The sequence below is a fragment of the Rhea pennata genome, chromosome 14 (assembly GCF_028389875.1).
Source record: "Rhea pennata isolate bPtePen1 chromosome 14, bPtePen1.pri, whole genome shotgun sequence".
In the NCBI taxonomy this organism is placed as follows: domain Eukaryota; kingdom Metazoa; phylum Chordata; class Aves; order Rheiformes; family Rheidae; genus Rhea; species Rhea pennata.
The window spans coordinates 14,713,300-14,735,211 of NC_084676.1; the positions used below are offsets into that span (position 1 = coordinate 14,713,300).

Sequence of the window (21,912 nt, forward strand, 5' to 3'; positions counted from 1 at the left end):
CTGGTTACATATGCTTCCAGAATAGCTAATTTAAAATGACTTGAGGAACACCTGGGTACTTTGGGAAACACTTTCACGTGTGGACGTAAGCTGGGACATACACAGGCTAAGTGAACGAGCAGGCAGACTCTACAACAAGAACCCCACAAAATCACCTCACTGCTGCCTTGTGGCTTCACTCCAGGTCAGATGCCTTGCCAGGTACTGTCACATACTCCGGCTCTAGTCACTGCTCCTGTCACTAACTTCACTCAGCCACTGAAGTCAGCAGGAAGCTCAGCAGCTGTGAAGCTCTTTGCAGGATCAGTGCCTTCAAACATATGCTCTTCAGAGAAAGGACTGTCTCTATACGTCTGCAGAGCCCCACAGAAGAGGGTCTGACTGTGATCCTCAGTCAGGTCTCAAGGCAGGGCCCTGTCCTACCCTAGGTCATACAGAAGTCCGTAAAATTTCTGCCAAGGGGCTGAAGATTTTCACTTCAGACATGAGAGGTTCAGGTTTTCAGAGCTAGAAGCCCCATGTTAGGCTCCTTCCCTCTGACTTTGGCCACAACTATTATACGGCACAACATAAACAGTGGCCTTGCACAAACCAAGCAGCAAAGGGAACTTCTCACTGTCACATACAGCAAGCCCCTGTTGAGTTGCCTTGGTGAGCAGAAAGCATCACACATGCCAGGTTAAAAACTACAACAACAAAAAACACACCCTAAGTATGTTAGCTCTGTGCTTCGGGGATTAGCAGAACAAGCAAGGAGCCCTTTCCCAGGCTTGCGGACTATCAGCTACCAGTAGTTTTAGAGGTGAGGAAAAAAAAGTCCTCTTTTCAAGTCTCTAATCCTTTCCATGCCACAGAATCAGCAAGAGGTTCTGTCTGTTATTTTTAGATGCGATTTACCATGACCTGGGAGGAAAAGAAGGGAGTAGGATTTTGTAGCCCGTGGTACATGAGGAGGCGTGAATAAAGGGTGTGCCCTTCTGAGGACATCAGCGGGCCCCACCTCTGCCTCCCCCACCCCATCTAGTCATCTCTAGCATTACATAGCAAGATTATTCAATTCTTAACACACCCATCCCAGAGAGGAGCCTCCTCTAGGCCTAGATGTTCATTCCTTGAGACAGAAGCAGAGCACCCCTATGAAGCATGCGCACAGGCCTCGTGTATGTATTCCAAACATTTTAACGCAGAGCCGTTTCTGTTGGGCTGACATCCTCTAGCAGGGAACATTCCTGTCATTCTGCAGCTCTTGGAACAAAAGATAGAGACAATGCCAAAGACCTCTACATAGTGACTCATGTTTTGGAGGTGCAAAAGTCATGAGGAATAAACACAGAAGACACTCCGTATTCACAAGGAGTTCAAAGACGCCCCCAAACCTTAGGGCAGCTCCACTGAAAGTGATAGCACTAGTCACAGGGCTACTCTCTGCTATTCAAGCAATGCTGCCTGGATTAGCCGCTCTAGAGAACAGTAAAAAAGAGCTTGATCTAACATGCTTTGAGTGAGTCTAACTATGTAGCCTCCTCTCCACACATTGTTCTGCAGCAGCATGAGAACCAAGCTCACCTACTGATTAGGGACATGCATGTATCCTCTGCAAGACGAGACACTGACGCACAGATTTTCATGAGTATTTTACAAACAGATCTTGCTAGCACCTCTCCAGCCAGCACACTCACCCACTGTCATTCCTACTCACCTTGTTGATGCTGAAATGGCCCTCAAACCTGCAGCCATCCCCATTGTTGAGAGGTATTTTCATCGAGTTGTCAATATGACCCACTTCATGCCTTCCCATTTCATCCTGGATGTCTAGTCCAACTACTGCATGGGTGGAAGAGACAACAATTAAAAAACAGATTGTATAGGAAAGGTAGGTTCTGCTTTTACCAAAAAAAAAAAAAAAAAAAAAACCAAAAAAAAAAAACCAAACCTACATCTTTTCCTGGCAATGAGTAAATTAACCTGTCAAATTTTGTCATAGCAGATCTTTATAATGGATTTTATAACCAAACTTTTCAGACTGCTTATTTGACACAAATGTAACTCCTATATCCTGCCATGTGACTGCAATCTCAGTTTTTGAAAATCAAGGTAATCAATGAAGGTGATTTGTAACAGCCAACAAGCAGGTGGTCCCTTCAGAGTTACAAATAAAACCTGGGAGACCAAGATTTCTTGCTGCCAGACACAAAAAGGTCACTAAAAAGAAGGAAGTAAGACTTAGAAAGAAGCCAGTGAGGAAGATCAGCCACTACTAAGAGCTGGAGAAAGAGCTCAGTGAAGAAAACAGGTGTCCTAGCCTGCAATACAGAGCAACAGGGTACTGGCAAAGGCTGCAGCTACTTCATTCCACTCTGTTACAGAAGAAGGGTCACTGCACCTATTTCAATTATCACTTAAAATATGATGAAAAAAATGAAGAGTGAAAAGGGGTACTCACATTCACAATGCAGGTTTGGTAAACTGATGTTCAGATTCACTTCTATTTTCCCTCCACTGTCTTTGTCTGGGTCATCCACATAGAGCTCATTAACTCTGAAGGACAGAAAAACCACAAGTAGGTTCATGCACACAGCTACTTTCCACAGAAAGAATTTGCATGGAAAGGGAAAAATGAGTCTTTGAAGCACTGGGTTTGGTTGTGTGACACTTGCTACCAAGAGTTACGGACTTAGAGCAGGAATTACCCCCTCCATTGCATGGGGACAAACTACAATTTATTTTACTCCTTGCTTGACAGATGCAGTATATGGATGCTCTAAACATCTCCTTTACACCAGAAGAAAAGAAAAATGTTCCCTAATTTTCTGCCCCTCCAACATGAGTCTCAGTAGTGACACAAAACAAGAACCTCATGTTTAAGAGGCAGCAGGCTAGTGTGCTACCTTGCTGCATATCTGGGCTGCTACTTCTTTCAGGAAGGAGAGAAGCACGTGCTCTTCTATAGCATAAATAGATTTAGAGAAAGGCTACTCTCAGATATCCTAAAGCCGATTTGTGTAAATAACTGCCATCTGCTATTGCCACCCAGCTGACACAGCCGAAGCAAGGGTAGTGTGTATGGCAGGCCATGGAGCATTAAGACCTGTGATTAACCATGCCCAGCTAGAAAGTTGCCTGAGCTTCTTCCATTTCTCCGCTTCCCATTGTTGGCGCTCCCTTTCTGGGTGCCAAGGCCTCCCCCTCCTGTCCTTCTCCTCTACTTGTATCTCTCTCCTTAACATCTCATTTCAGTCTACGAACTGTAACTAAAGACAAAAAATAAAATTGAGGAGAAGAGGACTTGAGCCAGGAAACAGATGGGATGAAGCATCCTGGACAGCAGGATGTAATACACTATGCAACAGTCTCCCAAAGAGTAATGCTGTTTATAGCACCCAGAGGGCTGGCACATATTTCACAGAAGACAAAATACAGATAAAAAGTAAAAGGAATACAAGATTATAAATATTTATTGTTGGCACATACAATCCATTTGACACTTTAAATATAAACAAAAAAAAACACACCCCAAGCACAGCAGCATTAGCTAAGTGGTCCTAGAAAATATATTCCAGGGAAAACCACTCCACTAAACTTCAAGAAGATGGTGATATTACCTATCAACTTTTTCTCTCTCAGTTCAACTCTGTTCAGCCTCATCAAGTCAGAAAATTTGGCAATTTATTTCCTAGTAGGAAGGATCATAAAGCGATGGGAACTTCTGTTCAGGCAGGCTCCATAAAACTGCCTTCACCAATAACAGCTTTGCATTACTTTTATTTAATGGTCAAAATGTACGAAACACTTTGACAAGCCCTTGCCAAAAACTATACATGCTAATGGCCAAACCAGATTAAGGGTAGCCACAAGCCAGATTCAAAGCAATTTTGTTCTGGTGATACACCTCTGGACAATAACGAACTGTTTGCCCCGTGTATTCAGAAGAAACAAGTCTTCAGACAGGGAAGCATGCAACTGCCAATTTTGCTGAGATAATTATTCACAGGTCAGTGGGGTTTATAGACAGTCATTTAAAACCAGCACAGCATTTGTCTTCGGCTTCACTGCCCTACCTTTCTCTGTTTTTAATTGGCCTGACAAGTTGCTTGAAATCGTTACTCAACGTATTTTTCAAGTGATTAATAAAAATGACACAGAGGGATGGGCAAGATTGCTCATCAGTGACCTAGTTAGAAGCTTCTTGGCTGAGCCCTCTCCTTCCAGGTGGAATGCATTAAATCTTCTGTGTGTTCATGACTGACGAATAGATAGGGTGCAGGATTAAGTCATACTTCCAAATACGGTTGTGAGGAGCAGCTCCAGCCAGGAGATGCATTAATCCCCCAAAGCCATGCACCTTTCTGTACTCGGAGTCCTCCCATCAAGATCTCAGTTGCCGGCAAACCTGTTTCATAACAGCATCTGACTTAAAGCTCTCTGCTGTCTAATACGTGGACCATGCGCAGCCAGTGCGGCAGGCAGTTTAACATTACTGGCAAAAAGGAGTGTACTGCTCGCAGAGGAACACATCAGGTTAAGTAGCTTGGGTCCTACTTACTGGACTGAAACTCTACGTATATTAGTATTTGTATTTAGCGATCTCTAATTCTGAACTAGTCAGAAGAAGTGAAGTCAGGCGTGTTCTGTGAGCATGCAAGTACACAGAAACCTCTCAGTGATAACACAGTGAGACATGGCTGTTGGTAGAAGACAAATGATTAACTGTGCACGCAGAGCCAACATTTTAAATAGGAAAGCAAAGTGGTGAAGTCACTCAGTTACAGACTGGATTCCTGAGGCAAAGAGAAGCAGGCCACTTTGTCCACATTACACATCCCATTAATTGTGGAGATAAAAGGTGACCTGCTTCCTGTCCTGAGCTCTAGTCATTAGACCAACGGTTCCCAACTTGTCCCTTGAGCAAGGCTCATGGCCACCTCCTCCTCCTCTTTGCCTAGGAGCCCCCTGCTCCTTCCCTACTCATATTCCCAACTTTATAGCCTTACCTATTATCACTCTTCAGACACCCGGCAGCTTGTAACATCTTGTCCTTACTCCACTTCTTCCTGCCTTGGGAGAAAGCTGGATGGAGCTGGCAGAGAACTGGCACTCATGTGGCACTCATTGCTATCCTCCTCCCCAAGGCCAAAAATCCAAACTGCACACAGCCTTTCTATTATTTAATCAGACAACCCAGGGATGTTGGGAGAAGTGGTATTTGCCACCTCTAGAAACTCTCCTTGGAGGGATAATGTCTCCAGTGGAAGAAAAGAAGTTGGCTCTGACTTACAGCTGCATCTCCTGGAATCTAAAGTGTTCCAAGATTAGAGCAATAGAGATTAAGTATGAATCTGGGACTGCCACAAGGGAAATAAAATCTGATGTCAGGCAGAAGGACACGGTAAATACAGATGGTTCATAAGCTTTTTAGACAGAAGCGCACACAAGGTTGTATTGTGACTCCAAAGATGTCACATGCCTCCTCTAAAGAGCCTAAGCAAGTAGGATTTGCTATTTTACTGGTTGCTAGTAAGGGCTACTTTATTTAAGTAGCACAATAAAGCAGTGGTTAGGTGCAGAGCTATGAAAGTGTAATATGGGCAGTAAGACAAGTGAGAGGAGCACTCCTCCCAGTGCGGGGCCTCCCTTCACTATTTCAAGGAAAAGGGGAGAAAAGTTTCTCTACACAGCAGGAGCCATGATCCACACAGAAAGAATCTGGTTCACTTCTAGAAAGAGCCACTCTGAAATACTTCACATTCCTTGGCTGCTGGGTTCCTCAGTTGCTCATCCTGTTTCCTTACAAACTTGCACATTACACACAAAAAATGGAGGGATTTTTTTGGCTAAGACTGCAGGTTGTGCAAATGGCACACAGAGAAGGAGAATGAAAGGGGGAAACAGCAGCAAAGGGACTTAATATTTCTTATGATCTTATCCAATGAAAGATCCTGCTCTCCATGCTCTAAGACTTAGATTTATGATACAACAGCTTTGTTTCCCCAGAAACAAATTTCTTTAGCAGACGTTATTTTCACCCAGCAACCTTGGCCACTAGCATCAGACACTTCAGCACTCAACAGCTGAAGAATCTGTGGCCCTTTGAATACAAAAGGAAACAAACTTCATCAACTTTTCCAAACTTCAAACTCTGCCTGAGTGCATCTTGCTTGGTCTCTGTCTTCCTTGGCCTAGTCTTTACTTCAAACCTTTTTGCTCCATCTTTCACAGTGAACAACCAGAAACCCTTCTCTCCAGTAATCTGCCATATGGATAGAAAACACAGCTGCTGACTCCAGCAAGTTGCACTTTAACTTGTTCTCTGACTCCCAGGAAGCACCTTCCAGCCTCCAGCACCCGAAAGCTAAAAGGGAAAATTACTATTCTTTCTCAGTGGATCCCAAAGCTTCAAGAGACTTTCTTGGGTGAGCTCTAATTAATCATCCCCCTGACAGCTTCCAGAATCACAACAGCCCAAGCTGAGACTTCTGCACTACCTGCTTCTCAGCTGTGCCAAACCAGAGAAGAGCTAACTTCAGACAAACCAACCATCTTCTCAGTTAGGGCTAAGGAACAATAAATAAGCAGGGTAGCAAATTTTCTACTCTATAGTAAGTTATGCTTGCAATGTATTGCTCTGCCATTTGGAAGCTTTCTTCTAAGCCCTGAATCACAGTGAAAACTTCATTTAGAAAGTCTGTCCCAGATCTGGTCTCACCTCAGCAGGAAGCATAGAAAACACACTGTCCTACAAAGGAAGGAATTACAATTCTCCAGCAGGCAGGAAGAAGGAGAAGGCTTCTAAAGACGTCAACGTATATTTGAGTCAGAGATTACAAATGACATCATGACATGACCTTCCGCTTCCTGCTAACCCACACAGGTACATTAGGACAGACAGCATAACAACACTTCACAACCGTACAACACCTTTTATTAGGTAATCTCCAAGGTACTAAGCAAACATTAATTAAGCTTCTTAACACCCCTGAGAGGTAGGTAGGTAAGCATTACCATCCTTCTACAGAAAAGTCAAGTGTCTGTCTCAAGGTCAGTCAGTGGTAAAACTGAGAACTCCCATTCCCCTCCAGCTACTAGGAGATATTCCACCTTCTAGTCTAGCTTCTCCTGCATTTCACCTGCCTCAATCATATGAGCTAGTGGAATTGGAGTTGCATCTCTACCCTAACGTTTGGGACCTAGATGAGAACATACAAGCTTTAGCACTGTGCTTCCTGTACCAACAGTATATACTCAGAGGTTACAGACCCTAGCAGGAGGAACACTTGTTGCACTAAGTTCACACTATTGCTCATCGTAGGTGCAGTTTGACTTTGCAAGCTGCTATGAGAAATTTTTGTGGGCCAAGAGCCACAAAACACATTTCACATATCTTGGGGGACTATGGGACAAAGGAGCTCTCCAAGTTCTCTGAAGGCACATATGATAACTATTCCCCTGTTTCATTGCAGGATCAGTCTCAGGCACACAAGTAAGTCCAGGGTGAACAAGCAATCTTGGTCTTGGTAACTCCTGGCTTTTGCTTCTTCCCATATTTGAGGCTAACAGTTGAGTTGTGCCACACATGATGCCTCCCTGACACTGGGCGCTAGGCTGCATGACGTTCACAGACTGGCCAAAGTATTCTTTAGAAAGATTAAAGCAAGCAAGCATCCTCAGTGAATGACCCAGTCACCTAAAATGAACAAATGATGCATACATTGCTGCTGATTTATGCTCTTATGCAAATACAGTATTTTTGTTGCAAATATTCTGCCTAAGTAATTAACTTCCACGCAGGGGGACACAGCCTTTGAAGCAGCAAACTTGTCACATCATCCTGTTTAGTGCCAGCTACTTCATTAGAAACAAACAAACGAACAAACAAAAACAAAAAAAAAACACTGTCAGGAATGATCTGTTGCTTTCAACTTAATGTGCTGCATCTGGTCAACAATAATTGACCTGTCACATTCATACCACAAGTGCCAAATTCATACCTTCCTATCCCTTCCCCAGGCTGTCAATGCAAGGCAAACCAAATAAGTTAATTGCATCTTGCCTCCTTAGTAATGGAATACTTGGAAAACTCTTATCGAACCTATAGAACATAATTCATGACCTAATTAAGGTCATAAAATGTAGGATTATCTTCTTGCCAGCTATTAACTTCCAGAATTGATCTGGGTTAATTAGAAAAGAGATAGATGATTTCTATGTTCTTGATTTGCAACATAACATCAAGATGAGTGAGGAAGGCTGTTAAAAGGTACGCAAAGCAACTTCTAGCCTTCAGTCCACTCTCAGCCTACTACTGATCCTGCCCAGGAAATACCAGACAGATTTAACACTTTAGATTTACTTCTTCAGCTATTTGAGTCATTTGTGCAGTGGGACAAACACGTATCCGATATTGCCAATTTTGCAGAAGTCCAAGTGTGAGGCATAGACCTCCCTTCTTTTATCCGTCTTTTACAGAACTGAGGAGTTTGCTTTGGACAGTTCTGAGGGCTTCCATCACATTCAGTCTGGGTTTGATTTCCAGTGCTAACTCTACCTTACCTCAACTGCAATGATGGATTGCGGTTGAGCAAAATAACAGAATCTTTTCTCTCACCACTACTTTGCTGTACTTTCCCTGGGGGCTTAGATAACATACAAGCTTTAATTCCCTTCATGGCTGTTCAGAAGACTGCCTGTTAGGATCATGTAATAGGCCTAGAAAATGAGAAATTAGGAATTTTCTAACCTGTTCAAGGCTATACAGGAAGCTAGCAAGCAGCAGAATAGGATGCGCGTTTACAGTGTATTACCTATGCCACATGAACTTCCTGCACGGCCACTGTAACGTCCACACTATCTTACTTGGCTTCCTAACTGAAGTAAGCTCCCTCGCACAGACGCAATCTTGGTGGGCATTAGACATGCCCACACAGCGAGTTATGACAGAGCTACTGTGGTGCACACCATCTGCCACACGTAGATAATCTGTCTGGTTTCATGTAATGACTGTTACCCTCAAGACAAGGCTGCCATTTCCTGGCCTCTGCTACCTAGACACATCTCTAGCATCTGAGACTACAAGCACTGAGATAATGGGCTTTTTACAGAAAATCACCTTTCAAGTTGAGTAAGCGTGACTACACTGAGATTTCTAGTAAGAATAAGAATTTATGTTGCTATGGTCATATGAACGTAGAAGAAAATCCAGTACTGGGTAGAAGCTAGCAAGCACTAGCGGTTAGTGTAGTGCAAAGTGGATCTTGTTTTCTCATGTTACAGCATGCAAGTACAACCAACCACACCAACCTCTCACTTCAGTTGCAGATACCAAACAAATCTCCTATTGGTGAGAGTTAGACAGTTAATCCTGTAGGTACCACTGCTATCAAGGCTGCTGCTGACTTCCCCTGAAGCAGGCTGTCACATGCACATATACCATGCACAATTACTTGGCATAATAGGGTTATGATGTACGCACAAGTCCACATCAGGCAATCAAGTACATCTCTGATGTAAGGCACCTGGCCAAGCACTCTCAATTTCTCATTGCCATCCAAAATGTGCAGCTACCTCCATGCAAACCTGCTCTGTCAAGTGCATGACTGCTTTAAGGGAAACATTACACAAAAGGAGAAAGACTGACGCAGTTTCATAAAGCAGTTAGTACTGGCAAAGAAGGAAAGCTCACCCCACGTAAGTGAACACAAGTAAGCATATTCTGGTTAATAATTCAGATCCTGGCTGACACAAGGAAACTTCAAGCAGGGATATCTGTTATGCAAAACTCCTGATATAAAAGAAACTTCAAGCTTGCAATAAAAGATGATCAGATTTCAACAATTTGCACTTAAGCAATCTTCTGTATCTTCAAAAGTGTATCGTTCAGGGACCAACAAGGCTCAAAACATCTTTGTGAGGTAATATTCCCCCCCTGCTATCTGTCGTCACCCCTTTCATAACGACAGCATGGAGTTCTCACACTGCTCAACTACATACAGCTCCACACTTCCACACCCATGCTCCAAACCACTGGACTCTGCTGCATCATAGTCTCCTGCCAGTAATATACATGTGAAAGGGAAGCACGAGAGGTTAGTAGTATCTTCAAACATCTCTAGGTTACAGAGTTTCCCAGAAGAGAGAGTAACGAGTAAGAAGCGGAAAAAGAAAAGTTTACTTCGTCTTTAGAAGTTACTGAACTAGGAATTATTTTGTTACTGTCAGATTCTGAAGTATTTCCGTTATTACAGAGGGAGCCTCTTCACAAACACTGCGGGTGATCTGTTCTCAGCAAGGGAGATTTTGATTACCTAGAACTCATCAGAAGGAGGTTTTCATATTTTGCAAGTTGTGTTGGATGGTCCATGACGAATCAGTTTACTGCATTTGTCTCTTCTATGACATCCTCACTAAAATTTTACTGCTTTAGTGCTTATAAACACCTCCTCCCCAAGCCGTTCCTGCTGGGAAAGGCAGTTTACTATCTCTCTGATGTTTTGATGAGAATCCTGTCAGCTGAGCATTCAGGAACTTACAACATTTACAATATCTTTGTGAAAAATGCATCATCCTGTTAACAGAGTCACAATGTGAAAAAAAATGCAGAGGTCTCAAAGAACCACATAATTTTGCCGTTCAAAAAGAAATTATTACACAACTCACTACACAAAGTCACATAACTCAATTAATTTGATCAGATTTAAGGAAATGTTACTAATTTCCCCAGTAAAACATTAAAAAAGAAAAAAATGAAATGAGAGAATGAGGTCTAAGATGAGACCAAGAAAGAGTACTATTTTTTTCATGTGAAGCAATTTGTCTAGCTTTCTTCTTCTTTCTTTTTTTTTTTTTTTTTTTTTTGAAAATTCAGCTCTAGAGAGAAGTGTTGACAAGGAGATCCCAAGTATTTTATAAGTAAAAGCATGGGATTGAATTCAAAGAAAGAGTAAGGGAGGAAACATAAGATACGAATTCAGAAGTAAATGAGCAATAGGAATAAAAAAGATAGAGCTAGATAATACTGCTGTCTTAAGGCTAAGCATTACTCAAAGTTACAGCTATTCTTGAGATGATATTCTTGTTCCAAGCCAGAGTCACACAAAAGCAATGAAAGAGCCACATGGTTCAGAACCAACACTAAGCATGGTAGGTCAAAATCTGCCATGCAAGTCCAATGCATTCAAGAGCTGTTTTGCCCAGCAGGAATGACTGGTGCTATCTGGACCACCCTATAAGTCTGATGGAAGCTCTATCCTTCCTATCTCTCCAGGAATCATGCATCACAGCCAGTGAGCTCACTGCCACATCAGTAGTAGGATGGAGAATGAGTCCCAGAATCCAAAACAAAAGTACTTATGTTAAGAGTTACTAAGGAAAGTTTGCTTTAAAGCAAGAGGAGCATGAGAAGAGGAAAAAAAAATCTGATCGAACTAAAATACTTGCTCTATGAGTGATTTTTTTTTAAAGGAAATTATTTTCATTTTGCTCATAGCAAGGTCCTGAAGAGCTTACCTAGGGACAACTCCTCTTTAGGCACAGAAGTCTTGTCAATTAAATTTACAAGTAAGGCTCAACAGGCACAAAGAAAGATAATATCTATGCTATGAGTAAACCTATCTGCATGTATTAGATATTCAGTTCTATCTTAGATTAAAAAAAAAAAGTAGTATTATTAACATTAAGCAAAAAATCATTCATATTTAAATACAATTCCTTACTGCAAAAAGCATCACCAAAAACATCTGGTGAAGACTGGCAAAACGTGATCTCCACTTTGTCCACAGGGAAGTGAGGGGAAAAGAATGTCTTGTCAGGAATCCCACCATATCAGCAATGAAACACTGCAGTCTCAGAGCATGGACCACAGGGATTCCACCAGTGGGCACCATACATTTAAAAATATAGTGTCACTGACAGAAAAAAAAATGCTATTTTTCCAGGATAACTTCGAATGAAACAAGTGCAGAAGAAAGTACTTACTCAGAAGAAGAGAGGAAACAATCTCAGATGAGGGCAAAAGGGGAAGAGATGTTGGCCTCTTTGGCATTCATACTACCTTGCACCCAATCACCACAGAAACTGGAAAGGGTCAAAAGCTGGGTATAATCTGCGGTCACATCAAAAATATCCCCCACGCTCAATACATAAATCACGTATGCAGCTGATAAAACATCAAGCAGGTCTGAAACAGCTTTCTCTAAAAAAAGTATTTTAGATATAAATTTGCCTAGGATACATTAGTAAATCAAAAAGTTGAATGAATGATTAAGAATTTGGAATCAACCAAAAGGAATCCAAAAACCATTACATGACTAATTGGGCTAGCGAAATTACACACACATTTATGCAAGATAACAGAATAAAGTGTTAAAGAACCATATAGACATATGCATTTATACAAAAAAAATAGCATTTTTTACTTACATTTCAGTGGCAATGAATCCGGTGAGCTCAGACAGGAAGAGAAACAGTATGAAAAGACAGCAGCAGACAGAGACTGGAAAAGAAGATGGAGGAAAAGGTTAGTTTCACATCTCTAATAAAAATACGAAATGTTTTTATGCAGTCAGATGATTCCCCTGACAAATGCATTGCCCATGATACACTTGAGAATTCACATTCTCTTTAGAGACAGGGACCCTCAGGGGACCTCAGGGTGATAACACTGGAATCTCAGAAGTGTGATGACATTTTACTGCTACTAAAACCTCCAGAAAGGAACAAGAACCAACATCACCTTGCTTCAAAAGCACAGTCAGTTATGTGGCATATTGTGGATTAGGAGATGTTTTGCCTCTTTGTCAACCCTAAGGCCACGTGCAAGTCAGGCTCATGGTGTGTCCAACCCAACAGACAGAGCTGCCACAGCAGAGACATGAGGATAACAGACTAGCCTAGCTAATGCCTGATGCTTCTCCAGTTTCTCCATTTGCACACACATTGGCTTTTCAGAAAGGGGAAATACCCAGTATAGGAGATGTTAAGCACTCAGACAGCAATTCCCATGTCTTTTCCAAGAAAGCTAACCTAGAGTTAAAAGAAGGGAGCCCAATGTAACCATTTATTACTGGTTACTCTTCATCAGAAAACTATACAAAACATTGTGCAGTGAGGTTTACACAGCAAACCGGCAGAGGAGTGGCTGGAAGGATGGACAACAGTGAACCCTGCTGAGTAGAGATGACTGAAGTAGACAAGGATGTGCCAACTCAAGGAGACAGGGTTGCAATGTATATCTGTATTAAATAACACTTCGAAGTTCATAGTGAATCACTATACAAAAAAGTGAGCTCGTAAACTCGTAACTCTGGCATGTTATTCCAGGGTTGTGACAACAGACATATAATGTGGCTCACCCCTCAATTCCAGTAGAGTAATAATGACCAAGCACTCTTTGGAAATGAGCACTTCACCATAGCTCCTAATTAAGATTGAGAAATCCGTAAGAAAACTCTATTCCTCAACTTTATTCCATATGACCAATACAGCCTGAATACCCATTCCTTTGAGAGGCACAAGCAACAACTGGCAGGAGAGCAATTGTATCATACCACTGTGCTTGTCCAAACACCCTTGGTAGGGAGTACGAGAGGCAAGGGAAGGAAAGAGGAGGTAATTAAGGCAAATACAGAGACAGACCCTCAAATGACCCAAAGCCTTGTGCCTATTCTTCAGATTAGTCAGCCTACAGTTCTGAGGAAAGAGAAATGCGTTGCTTCCCCTTCCTCATCAGGGTGGATTGATTTACCAACTCTCTCAGAAGTGCAAGGGATTACAAGAGATGTCAAAAAATCCATTAAGGAGGATGAAGAAAAAGAGAAAAAGGAAAAAGAAAGCCAAAGAATAGTAGGAAAATGGGAAGTGAGAGGAGATGCTAATTTCCAAAGAGAAACCTCAGCTGGTCACACAGTTACTTCCAAGTCTTGACTGTCAAGACACAGGGAAGACCACTCTGCTGTAACCCAGCTAAGCTGCTAGCAGGGTGCACAAGGCCACATCAGGGAGGAGAAAGGTGTAGTTTAAGCACAGCCACAAATTCTTATAAGAACATACACACCTACATAAGAGCACAAAAGAAGTAAGCAGCCAGTCACAAGATAAGTTGATCTAGTATTTCTTACTGCTAATCACCAAATAGCAGAGACACAAGATAACTCATCTCTGGCAGTATGCAGAGGGAAAATGTTTCACATAGAAACAACCACTTCATCTTTTGTCACATTTCTCTGCGCCTTGTTATCATCCTATAAAGGCTTTCCACAGCATCGGCCAGATCTCTCAGCTCTCCATCACTTCTATGCAAGCCTGATATTGCTAATTGTAAATTCTCTTCTGGAGCTTGCTTTCTCTTCCAATGTTTTGTTTTCTTCTCTGTCATTTTGTCTTTGAAGTACCTTCTCCCTTCCCAGTATACCAAGTACTCGCTCCCTCAAGTCCATATTTCATTTCAGCTCTTCTAATGAAGACCTGTGACAACACTTAGCAAATAGAGTAAGATAAAATTACACTAACCTATACTTAGAAATACCTACAAGTGAGCAAGAGTATCCTGATAAAACTGGCAAGGAGTGACTTTCAAAGTTTTTCAAAACTTTTGCTTTTTCAAACTGTGTGGTCAGTTTTCAGCCTGGACAAGAGATTACTGAGGACAACATGCTGGATCATGAGCAGCCTGGAGAAGATGAATGGGGAACAACTGCTCACTGTCTCTTCCAGTACAAGAATGGGAGGGAAGGGAACATTAAAAACAAGAGATATTTCTCTACACAACATAAGTGAATTCTGTAACTCCTTAACTATGGATGTTGTGGATGCCCAAAGTCTACAAGATTCATAAAAAATCAGATGTTCCCTCAAGAAGAAATCCATTAAGGGTTATTAAACACAAAAATCTACCTCTAGATCAGGAAGTTCCAGAACGGCCAATTTACTGAAGGCTGGGGAAGCGTTTGACCTGCCTTTGTGCTTTTTCTTAGGCATCTGCTGCTGACCACTACCGGAAACAGGATGCCAGGCTAAATGGACCTTTGGACTGACCTGGCTTGGGTGTCCTTCTATCAAAGTCTCTCTGTACACACACATTTTTGGAGGGTGAGGGGAGGCAGGCATAAGACTTACGTGCAAGTCTTATGCACTGAACTGTCTCTTTTGCCAAAAGTTAGATGGAAACTTTTTCAGATACAGAACATGGGTTCCTCTAGTTAGTGCGAAACTGCAGGCACATGTGATGTTCCCAGCATAAGTCACACACACAGCACTTCAGCTACTTAATACACAGCGAAGGCCTTTATTTGCTTCCATGCAAATGTACAGCTCCCACAGCCCACTCTTGACAACTGTATTATATTTGGAAAAGTAGATTAAAGGCTGGAATCAGATAGAATAAAGCAATTAACAAATAAATCTTAATTCAACTGCAAGAGCATTGTAATGTTCCAACAGAACTCTCACGGCCATCATAGACAGGCTTTCTTAAAACTCTACTATGATAACAATCAATACATTGAAGGCTGCTGGTGTTAGACACTCTGGAATATATGTCTATATGTTAGACATAGAACATCATGTCTAATGTTCCAGTTAGACATACTGGAATACGCTGCAGTTGGCTAATGAGAAGCCCCCAAAGGATGGGGGGCTCCCACGGAACTTTTCAACACTGGCTTCTACAACCTAACCCTTTGTACGTATCCCTTCTGATACATAACTCCATCTCTATACATGCCTGAAACCTCCCTTCCCCCATCCCAAGAAATGAAAGACATGCAAAGCAAAGTGTTTAGCACAGCATACAGAATGAGAACGTGAATCCATTTCTATATTAAGGCATAAAACTAATCGCATTTATTGTTCAATGAAGCAAACTGCTATGAAGCGTGAGGAGCGGGTCTTGTTACAGATGCCATGTGAATCATAACTTTGATATTTCCTGATGTGTATTTAAAACTTCAGCCTCCACAAAGCATAGAGTATTTCTGGATAACATTACCATGTGTGCATATAACACACGCATGCAAACTATGCATCTGCATTGACTGTTAAATAGCACAATTGCTACAGCAGCTGCCTGAGCTACAGACCCCTCCATCAAGAAGTCAAGATTGCTCCTGTCCAGGCAGATGCCAGCTGTCAGACACCCAGGGCACATGCCACTGCTGTCTGCATACCAAACATGGCCAATTTGTCACCAGGCTAGCCAGGTCCGTTAGAACGGTGTCACAGACGAGTGCGGAGGAGTGTAGAGGGATCCCCTCTGAGGCGGGGGAGGAGAAGAGAGGGAAAAGCATATTAGATGGAGTTTTAGTTGGTGCATGTTCTGTTAGCCCTTGTCCAGGTGTTGCTGACAATCTCTCCACAGGGAAGGAGGGGAAGGAAAGGAGGAAAAAAAAATATGGGAAGACAGTGAGGAGAGCACATTGGAGGGGGGCAGGAAGGGGGAAGCGCACCATCACAAATAGTGTGTGCCAGCATCACAGACACCACTAAACAGGGATAGGGTGGCTTTTAAGGACTGGAACAAGCATCTGGTGGAACAGCGACAACAACACGTCTGGGGCACATTAACTATCTAAAACAAAAGATTTCTACTGAGAAAAAAGAACACCCAGCTACTACACATATTTCAGGCAAGTCCACAGCAGTGCGTATGTTGTCCTAGGCAAACCTCACTCCTTCAAATTACAGTGGACTGCTCCTAGTCCTCATTCTTACTAACGTCCAGTGGTTGGAAGGGTGGCCATGCAGATCTCAAACACCTCATGCAGCATCCAGTGCAACTTAGGAAATTTCAAAATCCTACATAGCGGAAAGGCTCTCAAGTCTTCCAGTTAGCTTCTGAACTTGCAAGTATTTGAGATTGACTGCTCCTCTCCACCAAGAAAAAGTGATGCTCACTGAGCTACCTCCTTTCTCTTTAAGCCTCTCCTTTCCAGGGAAGTTGGCTATCTTACTTCTAGTTGTTAGAAGCAGAGCTTGTACTTTCCATTTCCTGTCTTCTAGAATTTGATCTGCTCTTTCTTCCATAATGCAAGCAGCACAGATTAATCAAACTTTTGAAAATAGGCTTTTCTATAATTTAAAGGAACCTGTAGAAATCCTGCTGTAAATCCATTCCTATTCCATAAAGTCTTCAGTAGCATAAGTGATCTGGGACTTAAAGCCTCAGCAGAGATTGCGGGAAGGGCCCAAGTTAATATTCAGCTACCACAGACTACTTTGTATCTCCTCTGTAAACTTTGGAACACTTCAAGGAAATCAAAGTATAACTCCAGTCATAGCCATTTCCCAGATTTCCAGCCCTAAAAGTTTTTGTGAGGCAGAACTTTCCCCTACTCCCAAGCTCCTAATATTATTACAATCTAATTTCCCTGAAGCATTTATCACAAAATCATGCAACCTTCCCAGGCTTCAAACTGGCATGGCAATGGGCTAGTCTCATTCACAGCCTACTACAATGCTCAAGATTACTAGCTTTCAAATTACAAGTCGCACGCTTGGTCAGACAGCCCATTATAAAAGCTGTATACAAGATCTTCCCACACAGAGCTGCTAAAGTTTTTTGGCTGCTTGTGTAGTTCAAAAGCCTATATCAGCCTGTCTACAAGCATTCTGACCAAAAGAAGGAGAACCAGTTAGAGAAGAAAATCAAAGCTTGAGAAGCTGCAAATAACAATTGTAACAATAGAGAGAAATAAGTCAGCTAACGATTTTAAGTAAGAGTCACAGCCTCCAAGCCTTCCCACAACAAACTTATCACTTGAGCTGTTCACTGTAGATCAGAGAGCCTAACACCGGATGGCCTCTGATGTTCTTTTTTGTTTCTAAAACATGCTCCTTTGCTGGTGATTCATAAGACAAATTCTCGAAGGGAACCCAGATACATTGTGGGAATTCTTAGTTTCCAGAATAGAAGAGCAGGTAGGAACACCAACAAGTTCAAAGTGTTATTTCAAAACACTAAATCTCCTATGCCTCTAAATTAGCAAACTGTTTCAAGCCCTTCATTCACAGTTTCAGCAAAACTAAATGGGAGTCAATAGGCAAGTAACTCTATCCATGATCAGGAGAATATGGAGGACGACAACTCTCTAAAAATAAATATTTAGAGTCACATACTATGTTAGTGAGGAGTTTCCTCAGCTTACAAAAGGCTTTGCTTTGTGTCCCATTGATTCGCTGTTACTGACTCAGTTCTATTTGACGTCCGTTGTCACCAAGGGATATGACATCACTCACATCAGCAATGACACACAAGGCTACTGACCCATCTATAAGAATGGATGAATGGAGCAAAGCTCCATGATCAAAGGAAGTCACTGTTCAATGGAACAGGAAAGCTCCATTAGCCATCTAATTACAGACTTGGCAGGACCAACTGATCAATGTTTACCACTCTGCACAGTGCTCTCATTGGTCATGATGGTGTGAAATTGCATTACTCAGCCTACCATCTCCCACCTCAGGCAGAGGAAAGAAGGAAAAAAGGCCCAAGGCAAGAGATCTGTATCTGTCAGAATTTATGCATTGACACACGGCAGTGAGAGTGGATCATTGTTGGTGGTTTCTGACAATGCAACTTCTCTTTAAAAATATGACAAATAAAAACAAAATAAAACTTCTGCTCATTTATCCCTGCTTCAATGCCAGATGAATCCCCTTGAGTATGCTGTGACAGAAATTTGTCTCTCTCAATTCATACTCACCACTGGCCACTTGCATGTTGCCATCCATCCTGCTCCCTCCTGACCCAGGCCCTAGACATCAAAACTTAAGTCTCTTTGGCAAGCAAGACATGAACGCAACTGTCTTCAGCTGTTTTTCATCCTGACTGAGGGACTGCACAACGATCAGAGAGAATTAAAAAATGCTGCAGTTTTCCCCTCCCCACTCAGTGTTTAGAGTGGACTTACAGCTCCTCTTCACAAAACACACTAGCGAAAAGCTCTCTAGCCGCTTCAGTAGCTAGCACAGCAGTTGAAAAACTTTAGCTCTTAAGAGCTCCCTTTCACAACAATGTATCTTTACCATTTTCTGTTATTAAGATTCTGAATCCATGCAGACTGTTCCATCATTTAGTAAAACTTGACAGATTGGGCAAAATTAGCTGTTTCAGCAATAAAGGATACTCTTTCTAGTGTTTAATATTCCTTTAAAAATATCCTCTAAGACAGAGAGGCCAAAAGATCTTTAATTTTAGACCAGAGGTACACAAGGACAGCAAAGAGAAGTGCTACTTACTAATAGCCCCTGTGTAGGTTGGCTGTGTAAGGTCTTTTGGTACCTTCCTGTAGATGTCAAACCTGAAAGAGGAAAAGTAACAGCCATAAAACAGGTGGAATATTTCAATACATTTCATGTCCGCACAGTAATGAACAATACTGAAGTTTTTCCATTCAGCTTTCCAATAGCATTTTTCAGTTCATAGGAGGTTATGAAATGGAAAACAAAAAAAAACCATTTTCTTTTGTACGATTATGTAACCACAAAGGTTTTTTGGTTCCAATTTCCAAAGCACTTCTCTCTACTTCCCTCTGCCTTGCTTTCATAGATCTCTGCAACCTGAACTGTTAGTGATGCCAGGGGATAAGTCATGCTGGACAAGTTTACAGACCACCGTAAAAGGAAAAGGATATTTTAGAGGCTCCTGAATATGAACAACTAAGCCTGGCCAAAAGAAAAAGAAAAAAGAAAAAAGAGAGAAAGAGAGAGAAACAGGCAGGCAGAAAACCCCTAGATCTACACTGCAGCTTGCAGACTGTACCATGGGCAGCCAGGGACTGCCGACACCAAAGCCAGAATTCAAGGTGCTGAGGTAAGAAACCTACCCTTGGATACCACATACACAAGAGAAATTAACTGAAAAAGTTTGCTCTTCCCCCCTGCAAAATCCAGTTTAATATTAGACTGTTGTTTTGATTCAGTCATATCTTTTAATATCCACCTGGCTCAGCTTTGCTATTTTAAACTCTCCATGGTTAAACTTTCATTGCCCTTTTGATGTTAGATGTATTATTTCCTACCACCTTGTGTTCCTCCATGGCCAGCTGCAATGCAGCTCTGACATCAATTTTTCCACCACTCAATAAAAATTAATTAATGCATTAAAAACACACACACCCTAACGTGGGAAGTGACTGGTACTCCCACCAAATAGACTTTTTTGGGGATATACTACTAGCGAGTGAAATTTGATGCTTTTTTCCAGCCCAGGAGGGGCATGGGAGACGTTGCGTTCCAAATTCCCATTCCATCCTGCAGCAAGATGAAACACCACCATGTTTATTCAGTACTTCCTACTACACCAAATGCTATATTGAGAGTTCAAAAACCAGATCAGCTTTCTTTCCTTTACTCTGTGTCTGATTAGATCATCAATACAACTCGGAGGCTCATGAGGTGAGCAAAACAGCATTTGCCAAGCATGGGATCAGAAGGGTGCTGCTGCTACGTTTTGCTCAGCAGTTGAAGCTGGATGAAGAGAGGGTACAAGAAGGCAGGACAGCTGGTATAATGAGACTTCACTCACCCGATTCAACACCTGAACATGCTATGAAATCACGTAACTGTTCAAACAACCCAGTGCGTCCGCTATGAAATGGGAAGAACACATCTCTCTAAGGTTTCATGGGGATTCAGGATCTGCAGCGTTTTCTGGTACAGCGCTGACGGGGCGACACAAGCAGAGAGTGCCAGCACATTTGCCAACTATACGCAACTCTTGTTCCTGTGATATAGTTGACGGAGCATGTTGCACAGCATATGCATGGAGTTACATGTTTTTGTGACTCTATCCACCGCCATGCCCTAAACAGATTAGTAATATTTCTGAACCAAACAGTCCATTTATGGATCGGCAGCTTCCTTGCAAACATCTGGAAAGTGCTGTTTACATTCTTTCCACATGCACCAAAGCAACAGCAGCAGATGATAAAGCAAGCCAGAGCGGCTGATGACTTCATGGTCTCACAGGCAGAGGAAGTAGCTGATCTTCCTGCTCACAGCCCATTCAGTGCTGAAAGCTGGCGTCCTCTCTAAAGTCACAACAATGGATCGACAAGGCTAAAAAAGCTGAGAGAGAAAAGACAGAGCACGCAGGAACACGCAAGAGCTTCTGAGTGTCAGCGAACATTTAGAAATAGGAAATATCTCTACACTGGATTCAGTAAAAATAGCAGCATGTGGATACTATAAAAGGAAGTCTGTTCTTACAACAAGAAATATTTACTAGTTTTAAAATGATGACCCATCGCAGGATTCAGTAAAAATACCTAGATTTTTAAATAACTCAGTGGAAAGTTGATGTCACAGCAGGAGCCTCTCCTTTCAGACTGCTATTTTCAGCACATAAGTGACACCAAAGAAAGAGTTTTACATTGTGAAAATAAGCTAGGAGGACAAGCAACATCAAACTCTTCACCAGACCAAGACACTATAGAAAGTTGATCAATGCTTTCTCCTAACATTTATCTCCTAACTTTAAAAGCTTAAAAGGCAGCCCACCCTTTCCATTTGCTATTCTGCTTCCTGTCTCTTCTACTATGATTTTATATTCGCTCTCTCACCTACTACAATCATGCACACCTAGAAAGATATTTATGCAATCCTCAGGATCTAATTTGCTGGAGTTCTGAGAAAGCTTAGGTCTGTACGTCAAGGATGAAGCCTCTCTGTAAGCATAGTACACCATGTTTGCAACATTTGTCACCTGAGGTCTTCAAGCACTTTAAAGAACAGTTAATACCTGAGCACAGCGAGTGTACGCAGCTTGCTAAGCAAAGAACATAAGGCAAATAGCATCCTAGCCTTGAACTTACAGCCTAGAGTCACTTACAAGAATAGTATAGAACAACCCAAGAGGACAGCATAAAACTACAACATGCATGTTTCTCAGAATTAAAACATTTTTAGATAAGGGGAAATTCTAAG

At 42.0% G+C, this 21,912-nt stretch overlaps 1 protein-coding gene across 2 annotated transcripts in view; it reads right to left on the reverse strand.

Annotated features, from left to right (window-relative positions):
* ERGIC1 (endoplasmic reticulum-golgi intermediate compartment 1) overlaps window positions 1-21,912 on the reverse strand; it is a 63,142-nt gene that overhangs the window by 19,266 nt on the left and 21,964 nt on the right. Inside the window, exons 2-6 of one of the 2 annotated variants that reach the window (XM_062587280.1) lie at window positions 19,225-19,286; window positions 12,412-12,484; window positions 4,992-5,051; window positions 2,444-2,538; window positions 1,700-1,824 (exon numbers count right to left, since the gene is read on the reverse strand). In XM_062587280.1, coding sequence (XP_062443264.1) covers window positions 1,700-1,824; window positions 2,444-2,538; window positions 4,992-5,051; window positions 12,412-12,484; window positions 19,225-19,286 — 415 coding nt within the window. Of the gene's footprint in view, window positions 1-1,699; window positions 1,825-2,443; window positions 2,539-4,991; window positions 5,052-12,411; window positions 12,485-19,224; window positions 19,343-21,912 lie in introns of those variants that run through there. The other variant, XM_062587281.1, reaches the window with a different exon arrangement.